Source organism: Electrona antarctica, assembly GCF_951216825.1.
Source record: "Electrona antarctica genome assembly, chromosome: 16".
Taxonomy (NCBI): domain Eukaryota; kingdom Metazoa; phylum Chordata; class Actinopteri; order Myctophiformes; family Myctophidae; genus Electrona; species Electrona antarctica.
In genome coordinates this window covers 17,563,996-17,582,526 of record NC_136797.1, presented here as the reverse complement: position 1 = coordinate 17,582,526, position 18,531 = coordinate 17,563,996, and the positions used below count along the sequence as shown (strand labels likewise).

At 42.2% G+C, this 18,531-nt stretch overlaps 1 protein-coding gene across 1 annotated transcript in view; it reads right to left on the bottom strand.

Moving 5' to 3' along the window:
• Window positions 1-18,531, bottom strand: part of LOC306939196 (glutamate receptor ionotropic, NMDA 3A-like) — a 92,181-nt gene that overhangs the window by 66,940 nt on the left and 6,710 nt on the right. Inside the window, exon 2 of the mRNA XM_079523737.1 lies at window positions 5,255-6,006. Within this exon, the coding sequence (XP_079379863.1) occupies window positions 5,255-6,006 (752 nt within the window). The remainder of the gene's footprint in view (window positions 1-5,254; window positions 6,007-18,531) is intronic.

The following is an 18,531-nucleotide window of genomic DNA, read 5'->3' as shown; positions in this document are numbered from 1 at the left end:
CAGGGCAGGTCAGGTTGTGGCCTCCTGGTGGCGCTATAATAGGCCAATGTGAAAAGGGTGGCATTTCTTCATACGCCTTTGATGGCAATTGGATGATTTGAGGCATTTAGTTCCAAAAATGTGTTTTGCAAAAATCAACCTGTTGGTGGCGCTATAACAGGCCAATGTGAAAAGGGTGGGATATATTCCTCAGCCTAGTAAGAAAATGTGTGAAATATTTCACGTAAATTGCATGCTGCATTCATGATTTGAGGCTTTTGTTCAAAACGGGGCAATCTTGCAAACTGTGAAAGCCAATTATAGCCACTTAGGATGGAATATGAAGAATCGGACAGATCCGACTTGAGCACATGACCATAGAGATACTGTGTAACGATTTGTGAGATTTTTGGACAGAATCTGGAGGAGTAATATCAAAAAATGTGTTTTACAAAAGTCGGCCTCCTGGTGGCGCTATAAAAGGCAGATGCGGAAAATGCAGGTCAAAGGTTTGTCCTTGGCCTCTAGGGAGTGTGCATGCAACGTTCCACGCAGATCGGTGCAGTTTTAGGTAAAAAATGTGAAAAGCTGCCTCATGGTGGCGCTATAACAGGCCGTTCTGGAAAATGTGGGGCAGAGGTTCATCGTTGGCATCCAGGGAGTGTGTGTGCAAAGTTTGGCATCGACCGGGTTAACGGTGCCGGAGATTAGCTGTTAACAGACGGACGGAAGGACGGACACACGGACGGAGTGCAAAACATACTCTCTCCCCATGCCTTCGGCCTGGTGGAGACAATAATACATAAAATAAAGGTTGTAATATGAGACGTTTCTGCCTGAGTGTTGCTGAACAAAGCGGTATGGATTATTTTAGGAACAAAACGGATGTCAGAATTCAATGTTAATTGTCAACGCTCTCAACATTTTATGTTTGTCAAGATTATTACAATGATGATACTGTAATAATTCCCTCTCTAGAACTTTCACAGCTTATTAGCTGGAGACCAACATGATATGCATTAATGAAAATAATTATAAGAAAGAAAAAAGAAAAGAAAATCATAGCATTATGATGCTGTCTTTGATTTAAGAGGCTTCATCTACTGCTAATGAATCCCTATCATATATTTAAATGTAGCTGTTAAATTTCAAAGCAAAGAACATATGTTCTATTTCTTTGTTATACAATCCCATGCAAGGACCTTTACAAATGACAGTATGTCACACTGCAAGCAAATTGATCAAGTAAGTAAGACCAATTTAGCACAACAACAGAGATTTTCAATTTCGACACATTTAGAGGAGCATTGAGCTGACCATACATATCCAGAAATGCATAACCCTAGCCTACACCCACAGCACACTCCTTTAGCCCAGAGGCAAAACTATTTGCTCACAACTGGTTTGAATAAAACATTTAATTTGACTTGCATGAACGTTGTGGTGAAGAGAGGTGAAGAGCAACTTGTTTTGAGTTCAGCACCATGGTGACATCTGAACCGTTGCTTCTTGTGCAATCTCTTATGTCCCCTGTGTCTGACATGGCTGAACCAAAGAAGAAACTGCACACTTGTCTATGGCTTGGTGAATAAACTTTTTCTTGTTATATTGATCTCTTTCTACTGCTATTTTGCTATTGATGCACCACTTCAGTTAGATCTTTCTGTGAGATGAATGTTAAAATGTTAAAATAATTAAAGCAGTACAATGAAAATAATTCAAATAAGATAATGATGGTGGATCGCCACTCCTGAATGGCTGCCCTCCACACCAGGGTCTTGAGCTCTACAGCGTTGCACAGTGTGTAGGATTACAGTAATGTAGCTCAAACAAGACCACTAGGCAAGCCTAGTTCAGTTGTACTGTAAAGTAATCAGTCACAAATTCACCTCTGTCTCATTCTATCCATCTTACAAATGTTACCTCCTCTCATGATTATGAACGTGTTTATATTGAACTGTGAACCAACTAAAAAACGTACAGTATTTACACATTTACACATTTGTGTTTACAGGCGTAAGAAACAGAGAGAGAGAGAGAGAGAGAGAGAGAGAGAGAGAGAGAGAGAGGAGTGTGATGCTCTAGTTAAATTAAATGGAGGCAGAAGCACTTATAAAGTGCTTTTACAAAAGGACCAAGTGGCCACATTTCTGAGCCATGTTATTCCCTAATAAAAGCTTGGCTACACTGTCCAGTTAGTGGCCATCACCAGTTTGAACTGAAGAAAACACGAGACGACCTGGACATCGGGATCACGAAACCGTTTCTGTGTCGACAACTTGAGTTGGAAAAGCACAATAATGGCGTGTCTGCACATACCAGTTTGTACAGTAGGCTATACACGAGGGAGACGTTTGTCACCCGTGTGTTTCAACAATGTGAACAGTCAATCACTCAGTCAGTAATGGACCAGGGTTTGGCAACGCACGCTTTTCCGACCAGTAATTGGTCTGACATGCGAAAAATGTGTTAAAACGCAGCGGTAAAGTTCTGACAACATAATAATAATAATAATGATACTGTGTTTTCTATAACACCAGGGTTTGTCCTGCATGGATACATGTTTGCCACCTCCCAATAGGGTTTTAGCCACGCTGAAAGGAAAATCCCACGCACCAAAATTATAAGAATTGAGAGTAAAATACATATCCTGGGTGCTCAAGTAAGACAAGCTGTTATTAAGCCATCAACAAATCAATCACTAAGACTGTAGCAAAGCACCTGTCCCTTTGAATGGTTACTTTTATGGCATTCCACTCCTCACTCCCTGTCTCCCTCAAACTCCCCCCCCCCCCCCCCCCCTCCAGTTCTAATAACAACGTATTTGTAACCATTTCATGAGTATGATTTACTCAAACATAATATTTCTTTTACTGATCAGATCTTCACAAATAACAGGACAGGGCATAGATTTTGGTTAAATAAAGTAACGCAGGCATTGTTGTGCATATAGTCGCAACACAGACAGGCATGCTTTTGAATGCCATTATAGTGATGCACGAGAGAACAAGTTGTTGAGAGAGACGCGTGGTGAATAGTGCCAGTTCGTTTGCATGTGGTATGAGCAACAATAGGCTTATAGCCAGCTGGACTCCCTCCTGTCCTTATAGCCCTTATGAAGCCAGACACATATTGACTTAAACATTGATCATTTACAGCAGCATCTGGGGGACATCAATGTACTGGGAGTAAGGGTCACATACCGGTACACGCACGCACGCACACAGTCTCTCACACACACACACACACACACACACACACACACACACACACACACACACACACACACACACACACACACACACACACACACACACACACACACACACACACACACACACACACACACACACACACACACACACACACACACACACACACACACACACACACACACACACACACACACACACACAGTCACACACACACAAATGCCTTGCTTGAGACCATCCATGTTGACAGGAGCCACTGAGGGTGAAGGGGGTAACAGCATTTCTAATTAATTTAGTCTCAAGATCAATTAAGTTAGTTCTGCATGGGATTTGAATCAGCAACATTCTTGTAATGAGCTTATTCCGATCCTGAGTCTTCTGCTGCCAGCACGCTCACACAGATCGACAGACACCGTGCCCATCTATTCCTATTGCACGTTTATTTAATTCATGCTTATAATTATGGCTGGTGTTTTTATCCGAGATTACTGAAACAGCAGACAGAAGAATAAGTCAACATGATCTAAATGCATACCTCTGAATGTAATCGACCCACTTTTAAAGAAGTGCAAAGGACAGCAGTACTTTTTGCATCTCCTACTAAACAGGCCTGAGGCTTGACAAAGAAATTATAACATTCCAGGCAGAGAATAATACTGTGTGTGATACACGTTCACAGCCAACTTTCCTATTCCCCAGCATGGCCCTGATATATTTATCAATGTTATTATCTCATACCTATATGTACTTTCCTAAGGCTGCCTGTGGCTGGCAAACAATTCAATGTACGTGTGACAGTTTGAAGTTGGACACTGGACTCATACGCAGGAAGATAAACATAATTCTATTGTTTCCGTTTGCTGGCACTTTGACACAAAGCACCTTAGACTAGTATTACTACAAATACTGGAGTTTTTTTTATGACTTTGGTGGAATTACACCTCCCTAAACTTAACAGTGTTGGTATTCTGTTCTAGTCAGTCACCAAGATCAATCTGTTCAAAGTAAACCTCTCTCGTGTTATATTTTGATTTAAGATAACAGGCCCAGGGCTATTCTAGGATGCCATAAAAATACATTATATCTCATAGTGGACAAGTATGTATTACACTAGCTAAAGATAGATATAATGGCCATAGAATAGTAGAATATATATATATGATCCACACACTCAACAATTCAGCACAAAATAAAATCTGAAAATCTTGAATAGCTCAGACTTGCAGACTTGAATAGCTCAGACTTGGTGCAAGTGTGCAGAACAAAAGGTTCTGCTTCTTCACAATCTTGAGTTCTTCAGTCCATAAAAATTCTTACAGATCAATGAAAGCAACCCTTTATAAGCAGCTTATACTAAACAGAGCATAAACACCTGACAGTGTTCTCTGTAAGCCCTCCGACCTACACCTTCCAAATAAATTCTGTTCCTAGAGGGGAAGGTACTTCTGGGACGTTTGTTCTGCTGATTCCAGTGTTTTTTGGGGAGAGGATCACAGTAGGAAAGGTCAGACTCTAATTGTAATGCAGTGGTGTGTGATCGGCGCTGATCGTAGCTCATATCTCCCTGCTGTGTAAAAGTGGAATGCAGCAGCTACACACTTCATTGTGACAGCGGTGGCCGAACGGTTTGCGGAGCGGTCTTGATACCGGAAGGTCGCCAGTTCGTATCCCCGGACCGGCACGTTAAAATGACCACCGCTGAAGTGCCCTTGAGCAAGGCATTGAACCACTACCATGAAATGTTCTATGAGCTGGGCCTGGCTGTAAACAAGTATCTGATGCTTAGTCCAGTTACCCTGGGTAAATATAGTAACTTTGCTTTGCTGCTAAATGCAATTGAACACATTATTCCGCCATCACATCGCTACAGTCAGAAAGCTGTGTGCATGTGTGTGTGCATGTGAGTGCTTTGGGGAGGTCTACCAACCTCAGGTGGTAGACAATGTATGCAGTTTAGAGTCAGAGAGGAGGAGCAAAAGACAGAAGAGAGAGAGAGAGAGAGCTAACATCATCTATCCAAGCACATGCAAGCATTTTACGATCTTGTTGATTGAACTTCTTACCTGGCCAGGTATGTCCCTGAGTTGCTTTTGCTCTCCTGTACATCCATACAGTTGGTGGTCCCGGGTATGAGCGCCAGGGCCGGATTCTCTCGAGCCGCGGATCCCACCGCCCGCGCCACCAGCTCCAGGGAGTCCTGCACGTAATGGTCCAACGTCGGGGTGCCCATCAGCCCGTGTGCGAGCAGCCCCAGGGGCAGCCCCTCTGTCCTCAGCTCCACCACGTTCTGGCTGTCCCCGAGGACCCAGCGGAACTCCGGGAGCGACATCCTGGTGGCCACCGTCCAGAGACGTCGCACCTCGCGGATCTCACACCCAAACGTAACCACGGCTGTGGTGGACGTATCCCGCAGGGCCTCCAGTTGCTTCATGAGGACCTGCTGCTGGTCCGACTTAGACGAGGAGGCAGAGGACGAGGACGAGGAAGAGGAGGATGTGGCAGAGGACGAGAAGTAGGGGAAAGAGGCAGATGACAACGACGACGACAATGACGTATCTGATCCTGTCGCTGCTGATGACGACGATGAAGACCCAGAGGGCCCGGTCGCAGGAGAGGAGACGGCGGTCAGGTTGATCTGGGCACCCAGGTGAAAACGAGTGTTGTTCTTGATGAGGAAAAGGAACTCGGCCACATTCCACTCCTGGCAGAGAAGAACGCTGAGGTCCCACCAGCCATTCATCATCAGCAGGGTGTACAGGAGACGCGCCACTGGAGCCTCCGCTGTCCGCATGGCCAGCTGGAAATGGAGGGGGTTCTGGCAGGATGAAAGAGAAAGGTAGTGGACCGAGTGAGTTTGGGAGAGAGGAAATGGAAGAAATGGACACGGGGAACATGGTAAATGGTGCATTTATATAGCACCTTTATCCAAGGCGCTTTACATAGATGTGTGCATTACATTCACCCATTCACACACCGATGGCGGCGGAAGCCATGCAAGGTACCAACCAGCACATCGGGAGCAATTTGGGGTTCAGTGTCTTGCCCAAGGACACTTCGACATGTAGACAGGAGGAGCCGGGATTCGAACTGCCGACCCATGGATCATTGGACGACCTGCTCTACCTCCTGAGCCACAGTCGCCCGGGAACATGAAAAGGATAGGGTTTGGGCATACCATAAACCGTAGAGGAAAGAGGGATGATAGGGTGTGTTAGTGTGTGGTGTGAGTGAGTGGAGGGAGGCGGGCAGGTGACGTGAATTTGGGGGGAAATGGAAGTGAAAAGAGGAGAGGAGGGTAAGATGAAGGGGGTGAAGTGGGAAGATGGTGTAGGTGGTTTCAGGAGGATGAAAGGGAGAGGGAAAAGGAATATATTTGTGTTTTGGATAAGGGATGGAGGCCAGGGAGAGGTGGAGTGTGGGGAGAAGAGAGAAGGTGAGGCAGATTTGGGAAAGGATAGAGATAAAATAGAGGCGGTGGGGAGAATGGAGTAGGGGGGGATTAGATAGGATAATGAAGAGAAGAGAAGAGAAGAGAAGAGAAGAGAAGAGAAGAGAAGAGAAGAGAAGAGAAGAGAAGAGAAGAGAGAAGCGTGTTAGTACGGATGGAAAAAAGTAAGATAGTGGTAACATGGGAGTCAATGTATATGTTATAAAGAGGTGGATTTTAGGGAGAGTAGAGAGCAATTGAGAAGACAAGGGAGGAAGGGATTTGGAGACAGACAAGCAGACACAGTGATTTGTTTTGGGGGTAAGAAGACAGAAGTGTGAAGAAGAGGTCGGATGTTGGAGCATAGTGGGGAAAAACAGATAGAAGATACAAATAGAAGAGATGGAGAGAGAAAATGGGAAAGAAAGAAAGAAAGATTAAACTAATTCTGTATCAGATTTCACCTTCGTTGCATTAAAAGTGAAGAACACACACAGTTCGCTGCATATAATGGATTTCAAACTCGACTGGCTTACCTGCACCCATGAATATCATTATACACATCAAGAACAGTGTTACCTTTATCTGCATGGAAATTGATATCACGTACACACTGTATGGATCGACTGGCCCTTATAGAAAACACTGCCTCTTCAGATTCAAAAGGTTCTCTCGAACATATTTTTTGCTCTGTCGACAAAACTTTTGAATTGATTTCGGTGTCAAGAATGAGTGCTTTGTATTCCCCCCTTGCCAAACTGATACATTGATTGCAAAAGCTTATTTCTGCGAGACAAATTCCCTGATATAATGATTTTGTTTAGATTTTACGAAGGCTTATTACTACTGCCATCTCCGTAAGATTGTTAGTGTTTGTTGTGTAGTTTAATTTTAGTTTTTATTCTATTCTGTCCTTGTTGGTACCCTGACAAGTGACAACAAATCTTTTGTATGTACTTTATTGCAGTCATTCAACCTGTGGTGGGTCGTGACCCTCAGGGGGGTCCTCATCACATGATTCTTTTTTTTTTCTCTCTGGTATATAGTGGAGTAAATTAGTTTATATTAAAAAGAATCACACCCGTGTGAAGTGACTAAGTGAGGGGTGCTCTTTATCATCATTACTGGCCAATCAGAATGCCTATTGCCTGTGATTGGTTAGCTCATTTGCTCGTAAATTTTCCCTTCAATGTCAATGGCGTTTAATGTTTTGATGTTTCATTTACGTCATATTTAGCGGAATTTTGACAAAATTTATCCATTCATTGTCAATGGCAAATCTTGAGACGTGTGGGAACAAGATTTAGCGGACATTTGACCTGAATTCCCCTTTCATCGTCAATAGCAAATCTTGAGACGTGTCACGTGTGGGGACAAAAGCTGTATATAGGAGGGGCTAGCACCCCTCAAAAATGAAATACTCCAGTAAAGTAAAAGTACCTAAAATCTGTACTTAAGTAAATGTACTTAGTTACTTTCCACCAGTGGTTCTAATCACACAATAGGGGCCTCTGCAGGGCTCAGAGGCTAAAGAATGTCTCTGTCATTTTTTAGTGAGGTTCCAGTTGGTATGGGCCAGTTCTGATCTCGCCTCTGTAAGGGGCTATACTTGACATACAAAATGTGCACAGCCACCCTGGGAATCAACTACCGGAGCAGGGGGTGGGGCTTAACCCTGTCTCTTTAGAATAAAACATTCACTTCACTCTATGATTGTCTAGTGATTCTGTCAGACTATTTATTCCTCTTTATGCACAGACAAGTGGAGAATCACAATATCGTAGTTATACTAATATTACTTGGAGAGTAAAGTACAGTGGAGAACATTAATGTTACAATTTAAAAATGAATATATCTTACTAGTTAAATGGTAAAAGGTGCATTTATATAGCGCCTTTATCCAAGGCGCTTTACATAGATTGTGCATTACATTCACCCATTCACACACATTCATACACCGATGGCAGCGGAAACCATGCAAGGTACCAACCTGCACATCGGGAGCAATTAGGGGTTCAGTGTCTTGCTCAACGACAGTAACTCTGGGGGAGCCCGGGTTTGAACTGGCAACCTTGCGGTTCCCATCCAGGCACTCTACCCCTGAGCCACCGCCGCCCACTACTTACTACTTACTACTTAGTTAAAGATTAAGCCACTGATTAATCCAATGACAATACCAGGACTCATGTCATCTTGGCTAAAACACACAAGACTCCAACATTGAACTTGAAATCACTTGAAATCTCAGCTAGCTGCACAACAGTTTTCACAAAGCCGTGTGGGGACCTCTGCATTGTGCGAGACAGTTTTGACATGACACTAATGAAGGCCTAGGGCTGACAATTTTGTCTGTTCTCTCCGTGAATGACTTAAAGTATATATATTCTATGAGTGTGTATCCTGTTTTGATGTCCACATTCTTGTGAAACACAAGACATCATCACTGAGTTGTTTAATTATTTTAAGGACAAGACAGAAATCACGAAAGCATGAAAATGGAGATTTTTCTGCAGAATTGATGTCTGAAATCTGTTGACCAACCACTAGTACTCAGCCACCCTCTAGAGTCCATCACTGTCTTGTTATACTGCATACCTCGACTCCTCGCGCTACAAGACTAGGCTGCAATGTGTAGTCTGCTCTGTTGAGAGGCTTATGGGTTGCTACCGATAGCCTGTACTCAATCAGGGGGAGGGAAAAAAGGAGCTTGAAAGATGGTGAAGGACCCCACCCACCCAATGTGAACCACCTCTTCATGAATAGGGACTGTACACAGTGTACAGCATGTGACGGTATCGTTTTGATAACGAGATATTCTGTTCTATACGATTGTATTTTATTGTTTTCTTGTGCACATTCTGCACTTTTTGTATTCTCTTGGAAACTGTAACACTTGAATTCCCCATTGGAGATCAATACATTTAATTAGACAGGCATTTACTAAGTCTTCAGTGTTTATGGCAGGCCGCTATAGTCTAATTTGTCCCACCACAGTTTCATAATGAGCATAAAATATTTTCACACTTCTCGTAATAATAGGGCTGGGTGATGTTATAATTTACAGAAATATAATGATTTGCATAACATGGATTGGCGTGTCACAAGTCACAACATGGCTGTGTCCCGTCAAAGCATGATTCCCCTGGAGAATAAGCTGCAGCAGAAAAAAACTAAAACAAAATAACAAAAACCTTGAAAACCGTGGGAGTATTTTAGACAGTGACCCAACAATGTGATGCTCTGTAAACTCTGAGCTTGGAAAAGGCTTATCACAGCTATACAACATGCTTCGTCTAGAGACAGCAGCAAGAGAGCACCATACAGGAAGTCCTGTAACTCCTGTTTATGTTTTGTTCCCACCAAAGCATGATATATTTATATTAGCATTACAAACGCATTGTGTTTCCGTTAGCAGTAGTCACTTAGAATTGATTTTCAAAAAGGCTTCTTCAAAACAAATTTCTGCAGCCATTCATGAATGAATGAATAAATTGTATTTGTATAGCATCTTTCCAAACGTATAGTTATACAAAGTGCTTGCAATGCGCATGCGATGCACATGCTCAGGGCCAATCAAACGGATAAATTCAAGCAATCTCACCGGGATAGTAACCTCATTTCCAGGCTTTTCTCATCTCACGAGGAGAAAAGCCTGGTAACGACCTAAGGCAAAACGTATAGGGCGGGACTTTCATTGTATGCCTAATCTATATACTTCCCCTGGAAGCTGTCTTTTCTTTTTTTCTTTTACCAATCACAACACACATTTAATGCCTGGGGAATGCAAACATTTCCTTGGACTTCCACTAATGGCACTTACAGCTCCAGCCAATGAGAAACATGCATACAGAAACAGTCAAGTGTACAAATTAAAAATCATGCAAAAATAAGTAGCGTTTAACATTACCACGTAAGCTTCTTTTTTGTATTTATTTTTTTCATTAATAAAATATAATTGTGTCCAATCTGTATGGTAGAGCAGGGGTTCTCAACGTTTTTGGCCGGGGACCCCCGGAAATGCTTTGGCAATGTCTCGGGACCCCCGCCCCGCCCCCCAATATAAATTGACTGCTACAATAACCTTAAACCATTTTGGGCGGGAACCCCTTTTGGTGTTTTAAGCATTGTTATAATTTAGCTATTGAAAAATAGCAGATCTACAAGCTCATAGCGCGCCACCGAGTGGCGCGCTACGAGCTTGTAGGTCTGCTATTTTTGAAAAATCGTGAAAATAAAAATTTAAAAAAAATCATTTTTCTTTTTTTTTTATAATTTGGGGACCCCCTAAAATAATTTGGCGACCCCCCGAGGGGTCGCGACCCACGGGTTGAGAACCCCTGTGGTAGAGTATGTTAATACAACATAATAACTTATACAATTGGGGTGGTTGTATTTTGTCTCCAGGGCTGCTCTTGTATTCAGATCATGTCAAAAGTCAGGCTCTGACACCAAGTTTGACCTGAAGGTCAAGATTGAATGTGTCCCCTGAGCAAGCAGGCAGGCTCCATTAGTGTCATTGTAGAAAAGAAAATCTGCAGTTGCGATAGACATTGTGGGTTAAAATAATAAGCGAATTGTGGTAACGTCATAAGCTTAGAGGGAGTCACGTGCCAAAGAAATAACAGCTCTACAAGATAACTCTTCACGATTCGAAACGTTGTTAGCATGTAGATCAGTTTATTGATCTACATTCGACACTATGGAGAAAGCAGCACTAACTGACAACACTGTTTACAAAGGGCGGGCGGGCGGGCGGGCGCACGCACGCACGCACGCACGCACACACACACACACACACACACACACACACACACACACACACACACACACACACACACACACACACACACACACACACACACACAAGATGTAGGATAGTTGGGGAAGACAAGTGATAGATGTCCATGAAGTACACTTTATAGAGTAGATGTCTTAGAATGCAGAGCCTTTGGGGCAGTAGTAAATTAGCATTGCCTCTTTGCCCAGTATTACCCTATAAGTACTAAAAGACGCTTTACATGTGTGGGGGCTAGGAGAGAGAACATACAAAAAAATAACAACTTCATTAGGGAAAAAAACAAATAAAAGAATTAAAAGCAATAAAACAGTAAATGTAACAAGTTAAAATTAAGTCAACTTGGAAAGGCTAATATAAGCAGGTGGGTTTTCAGTGCGATTTTGAAGGTAGGGATATTATACAACATGTATAATATGCCTAATGTGCACAAACTGTATACACAAACACACAAACATGCGCAGTCATACTTCAACACTTTTGTTTCAATTGATTCCACAACTTTTACACAAGCCATGCACAAAAATCCCTGAGAGTCGTCTATTGGTTAATTTCATGTATCTCATTAATCATGTTGCTCTAATGAGCAACATGATTAATGCAAATTGGACAATAATCCTTATTCCTCTCCATAATCTGCTGATTGTCTACAATGGGAAGCATTACCGTTGCAGCAGAAAACAGAAACACCATCAGAACCAATTATATGCCAGAATTCATTTCAGATCTGGAACTATGTTCTTTGGTGAAATAAAAAAAAGACCACATGGCATCACGGTCTGACTCTCACTACTCCCTCTACCCCAGGGTCAGGGATTTATTCTTGGCTGTGATCCCGCGGTACTGTGATCCAGCTAAATCTGCAACCCTCTCTTTGTTCAGCTCTATAACGAGGGGGGAAGATGTTTCACAATGAGGCAAGACAGCCCCAACTCTACATCAAGGGTTCCCAAACTTTTCAGGCTGCAACCCCCCAAAACAATCATATCTGAACAGGGGACACCCCACCCTGACAAGCACTTGAAATTGTAGGCATTATAGGCATTACATTTAGTACGACTCAGGGGTAGAGTGCCTGGATGGCAACCGCAAGGTTGCCAGTTCGAACCCGGGCTCCCCCAGAGTTACTGTCAAAGTGTCCTTGAGCAAGACACTGAATCCCTAATTGCTCCCGATGTGCTAGTTGGTGCCTTGCATGGTTTCCGCTGCCATCGGTGTGTGAATGGGTGAATGTAATGCACAATCTCTGTAAAGCGCCTTGGATAAAGGCGCTATATAAATGCACCATTTACCATTTACCAAGGTTCCACAGATAAATAGCATCTCGCACCGAGAGGCGTTTTGAGCTTGTATGTGTACGTATGTGGCATAAAAGCTGGAAAGTCTAACAAAGGCTGTGGTATGTTACGATGTCCTTGTGTATTGTTCATGTTCACAAATGACAACTTCTATGTCATGAAGGTCAAGGTGATGAAGGGACTAGAACGAGCAGCTGCATGTTGGTCTTGCTTTGATTCGATCATTAAAGGGACACTTAATGACGTTTAGAAGATTTAGAACACTTCCCTGGGTCTTTATGTGTCTAATATGTGGTTTTAGATATTTTAGCAGTGAGCCCAGTGTCTCTGATGTCATGGACACTGGGCTCACTTACTTCCTGGACTACAATTCCCATAATGCTTTGGTGCACTGCTCCTCCTTGTGGATAGGTGGAGGGCTGTCTTACTGAGACAACATGTAGTCCAGGAAGTAAGTGAGCCCAGTGGCCATGACATCAGAGACACTGGGCTCACTGCTAAAATCTAAAATATCTAAAACCACATATTACACACATAAAGACCCCCAGGAAAGTGTTCTAAATCTTCTAAACGTCATTAACATATATTATTTTGCAAAAAAGGGTGAAGTGTCCCTTTAACCAAAGAAAAATCTTTCAAATGGTTGGTGAATATTTGTGATATTATGTGTAGAATATAATCACAATATAAAGTAATAATTTCTGACTTGAAATTATACCTAGACAGCCTAATTGACAAGTCTGACAACAGTTGACTTCCAGTCAGCTTATGTTAGTGTAGACTCAGCAACTTGTTGACCACTGATGGCTAGACATTGTGGGTTAATCTGTGGTAGTTGCAGCCTATATGATACAAATGATTGTACAACTGCAGATAAAAGTAAGAATTGCCATAATCGTACAGTAGATTATAGTTTATATCAGTATGCAAAATGTCTGCGCCTCTCCATTCAAACCTACTTAGAAGCTTCAGACTAATAAGTAAATGGTCTGACTCATTCTCTCCAGTAATTCACTTAAGTGTCAATTATTAATAAAGCACAGCTGTCATATAGTCACTATATGATATATATGACTATATTATAGTGTACCTGAAATAAAGTGGGTTCTGATAATCCATGAACTTTTCTTTAGTCTTATTTATATACTTTTTACTAGTAATAATATAATGGTGACCTTGTTGATTTAATGTATAACTACAAACATGAGTGTCATCTATAGGCTTATTACCTAATGATACAACATTCCACTATTTTGCAAAATTACAGATTCCCCAGAGGAACTGACTAGCAGGAAATCCTATAAGAAGCATACCGGTAGCCCCCAACTCACTATTCTGCTGCACAGTAAAAAAAAAAAAAAAAAAGAAAATCCTTAGTGCATAGTTCAATTAACCCTGAGGATGTTACTGTGTGAACTCGTATCAACCATAGATGGTTGATGAATACACAAAGAGTGTGATGGTTACCTCACCCTCTTTGTGTATTCATTTCCTTGGTCAACCCTGGACAGCTGCATGATGCGTGATGTATTCATAAGACAGTATTAAGATCACTCTACTCTCCATCTATGCTTTGGAGTTCCTGTGCGATGTGCGAGCGGGCGGCTGTGGCTCAGGAGGTAGAGCAGGTCGTCCAATGATCCCTGGGTCAGCGGTTCGAATCCCGGCTCCTCCTGTCCACAGTGTCCTTGGGCAAGACACTGAACCCTACATTGCCTCCAATGAGTCGGTCGGTGTAAGCTTGCCACCATTGGTGTGTGAATGTGGGAAGTGAGGACGCTGGCGTCGACTGTTCGCCGCTTCACCTCCCAATGTATGAATGAATGAACCATTGTAAAGCGCTTTGAGCACTTGGAAAAGCGCTATAAAAATGCAATTCATTATTATTATTATTATTATATGCAAAGTGCAGGCTGTTCCGCAACTTGACCGCAAGTGTATATACAACAGTGGTTGGGGGTGATCCAAAAGTGGGTCCCGCACCAATTGTTTGGGACACTGGTATACCATGTACATTCCAGCTGGCTGGAAATAGTAGCCAGCCAGGGACGGTGGACCTGGGGGGCTATGAAGGGCTGGCAGATGTACCAAGGGTCTGAAATGGTTTATCGCACAGGGCTCAGGGCTGAATTCTTGAAATTTGCAGCTGCCCTATCATCATGCAATATGTGTAGTTGGAAGGAAAATACCAATGTGTGGTGGCTGAATATTCTACTTTACTTGAAAAATCACACCCGTGTGAAGTAAGTGGTGCAACTCCGTGTGGAGTATATATAGTTTGTGTGTGTGTGTGTGTGTGTGTGTGTGTGTGTGTGTGTGTGTGTGTGTGTGTGTGTGTGTGTGTGTGTGTGTGTGTGTGTGTGTGTGTGTGTGTGTGTGTGTGTGTGTGTGCGCGTGCGTGTTAGGCTGCGCAACAGTGACACTTGGTTGTGAAAACCAACCAAACGCTATTTCCGTGCTCAGACCCGGCCAGCCAGCCAGCCAGGGACAGACCCAGGCAGCCAGAGACACACAAAGCTCCTTAAAGTGGTTGCACCACTTAGAAATAAACAGACAAGGACAGGGTTGTACTGTACAGTATTAAGTGTCTATTGTGAACTAATGATTAGGTGTCTTGTTAGACAAACATTCTGCAAAAAAAGGTTGGTGAAAATAGCAAATCAACACGCTCTACAAGAATATAAATGTTTCAATGCTAAAGCAAGAGTCTCAATTAAACATGCACACGCACACACACTCGTTTCTTTTCATGATGTATATTTCATTGAAAGGGGGCGAGGGGCAGATACCTTAAATTACTGGATTCTGTAGTAGATCGATAACACACAATACTGTGCAATTTCACACCGTTACATGGTCAGTCAGGAAGAAGCTAAAGAAAAAAAGCCAATAACAAAGTAACAGGCTGGAAATGTTTAAATGCAAAGCGTGAAATACCCATAAAGTGGAATAATTGATACATTAAAACACATGAGCAGTGGTGAGAAAGGCGTGTGTGTGTGTGTGTGTGTGTGTGTGTGTGTGTGTGTGTGTGTGTGTGTGTGTGTGTGTGTGTGTGTGTGTGTGTGTGTGTGTGTGTGTAAACACAGCACCATCAGCAGCCTCCCATACCCTGGCATGTACTCATGGCAAACATTTTGAGTCTGAAAAAACATGAAAAGGGTCTTTGTTTACTGGTCTAAATGATTTATTGCCGTTCTTCCCTGATCTTTTGTTTAGAACCCGCACATTATGGTGAAGTAAGGAGGACCAAATCAAAATCAATGCAACATAATTGCTTATGATTCCACAGTTTAAACACCTGCTATGAAGATTCACCAATAACTCTCTTCATCTCTTCATTTTGTGAGACATACTGTACCGTGTGGATAAAATAACTATCAAATATGAGCGATTGACTATCGTAAACGATACAGAGACACCACCCTGACAATAGCGACATATAGGGACAATTTGTTTATTTTTGGACCACATTTCTGATACGAGATGACAAAATATTATTCTCCATAGAGAAATAACTTCTGTGACCCAAGGGATGAACAAGTGATGTCAGGACTGGTGTTGAGCTATACTAACATGTGATATTAAAAATGTTATATAGTCATCTTTCTAAACGTACTCCCATTATGTGATGAAGTTAGGTTGCTTTTCAACTTGGTCGTGAGCTTATAGGGGCTAAACCATGTGATATTTAAACAAAATCCCTCTAAACGTACTCCCAATATACACACACCAGAGAGAGCCCAGCTGGAGAGCTGGGCTTATTTATCTGGGTCAGAGAGCTGGAGTAACCGACAGTGGGTGCTTGGACACTGGCAGGCACTTTGTGTTCAACATTTCACTGCGTGCCAGGCTGGAACTGTGACGGCTCACGATGAACCACATGACCATGCAAGTTGAACATCATCGCTGTCGGGCGGAACCCTGGTACGCCCAAATTGATCAAAAATAGCATCTATCTGCAAGCTTGCAACTTAAAGCTTGTACACTGGCCATTGTCTCTACTTTTGCGAGACACTCTTGTACGACAAAATAAATAAGATACAAGGTTTCTTCTGCTGCTTTACAGCAATGATATGCTCTCCTTGCTTTGTCACAGCCTGCCACCTGAACAAAGTCAAATGTAAGTGGTCAAGTGAGCGAGTATAAATTGATAGTGAGTTAAAACAAATGGGGTAACGGCATTGAGACGATAATGGCTCTCTTATCTGTATTTGCGGAAGAAATGGCGTAGTTGAAATTAAAGAAGAGTATTGGGAAATGTTTTAGCAAGGATTTCCCAAGTAAAACTTGTAGAACTTCAAGTGAACAATTAGGCATAATCTACAGTATTGTGAACTTAATCTATTGCAGTGCTCTTGTGTGAGCATTACAGACATACTGCATGAAAGTGTGGTATGATATGACAGTGAACACGTGCGTCATCGGGACCTATCTGGTACTCAAACTACACCTCACAGTGCCTGTGGCACCTTGCGGCAGTCTCACAACATCATTAAAGATCCATCCCACCCCAGCCATCACTTGTTCAACCTCCTGCCGTCTGGAAGGAGATGCAGGATTCAAAACAGCAGCTACAGTAGGACTTCTAAGAAGAAAAACAACGTACCCTGGGCTGTGGTGCAATTAAGCAATGCTGCTTTCACCACAATCCCCTCCAACCCAGTGTGCAGTAACTGGAGAACAAGCGTCCTTTTTAAACATCAAATGTACCTATTTTTGCTGCATGTGCTCTTGTGCTGTGTTAGATCTATTACATGACATATGCAAATTTGACTTAACCCTGATCCAATTTACCGTACAACATTGCACAAAATCTGCATCCCATTTCTAACCATCATTTAACAGTAATTGGAACATCAAGTGCTGAAAAATAAACGATATTGTTACGGTTCTGTAAAGATGGGCCACAGATCAAATAAAAAAACCTTCTGTATAGTTACAATAGAGTCGAACTAAAAGAAATGAAGGTAAACATTTAAGCCGATATTGTTTGTCATCTGAAGAATAGTGAAATGTACAAGCTCGCAACCTTTCGCGATAAGATGGGTCGGTCAGCAATTTTTTGAAATGTCTGAATAATTTTGTCTCTAGAATGAAAATATGTCCTGCTGTTGAAAGTGGTTAAGTGCAAGTATTGTGCATCCTCATGAGTGCCAGCCAGATGTATGATAATCATTATACAGTATTTGTACGATAATTTTACCCTAATTTTAATATACGATCAACAATGCCAAATAATGCCCAAATGTATGATAATTGTGCCATTTTAAAAGAAAGTTCATGTATTTGCTAAATTCCCCGACTGCTGATTCACAATCTACTTTGACGTTTACATACACATAATGGATTAAGATAAGGAAATCTAATCCTAGATTTGTACTTTGAGGCAAAGTCTGTCTTTCTAGTCAATCCTTGCCTTGATGCATGACGTGCATCAAGCTCCCCCACAGGAGCAAGCATGGCTGTAGCTCTCCATCAGTGTGTGAAGAAGATAGCGGGGGGGGATACATCCAAATTGGACACAATGTACAGTAAGCGTTATGCAACTGTAAACTCTTTGACCACAACACACTTTGACTGCCCCAGCACATTAAACCTCTGATACGGAGGTTGAAGTTGAAGTCCTAATATGAGGGACTTTTTGGATGATTTTGAAAAGAGATACTTTCACCGGTACAAAATACAGCAAGCATATTAAATGCATAGACAGTCTGTAACCCATAGACAGCATTACATCAGCATTACAGCATTACAGCATAAATACTGTATATACTCATTACTTATACAACAGTTGTTTCAATGTTTTAATTTCAGCAG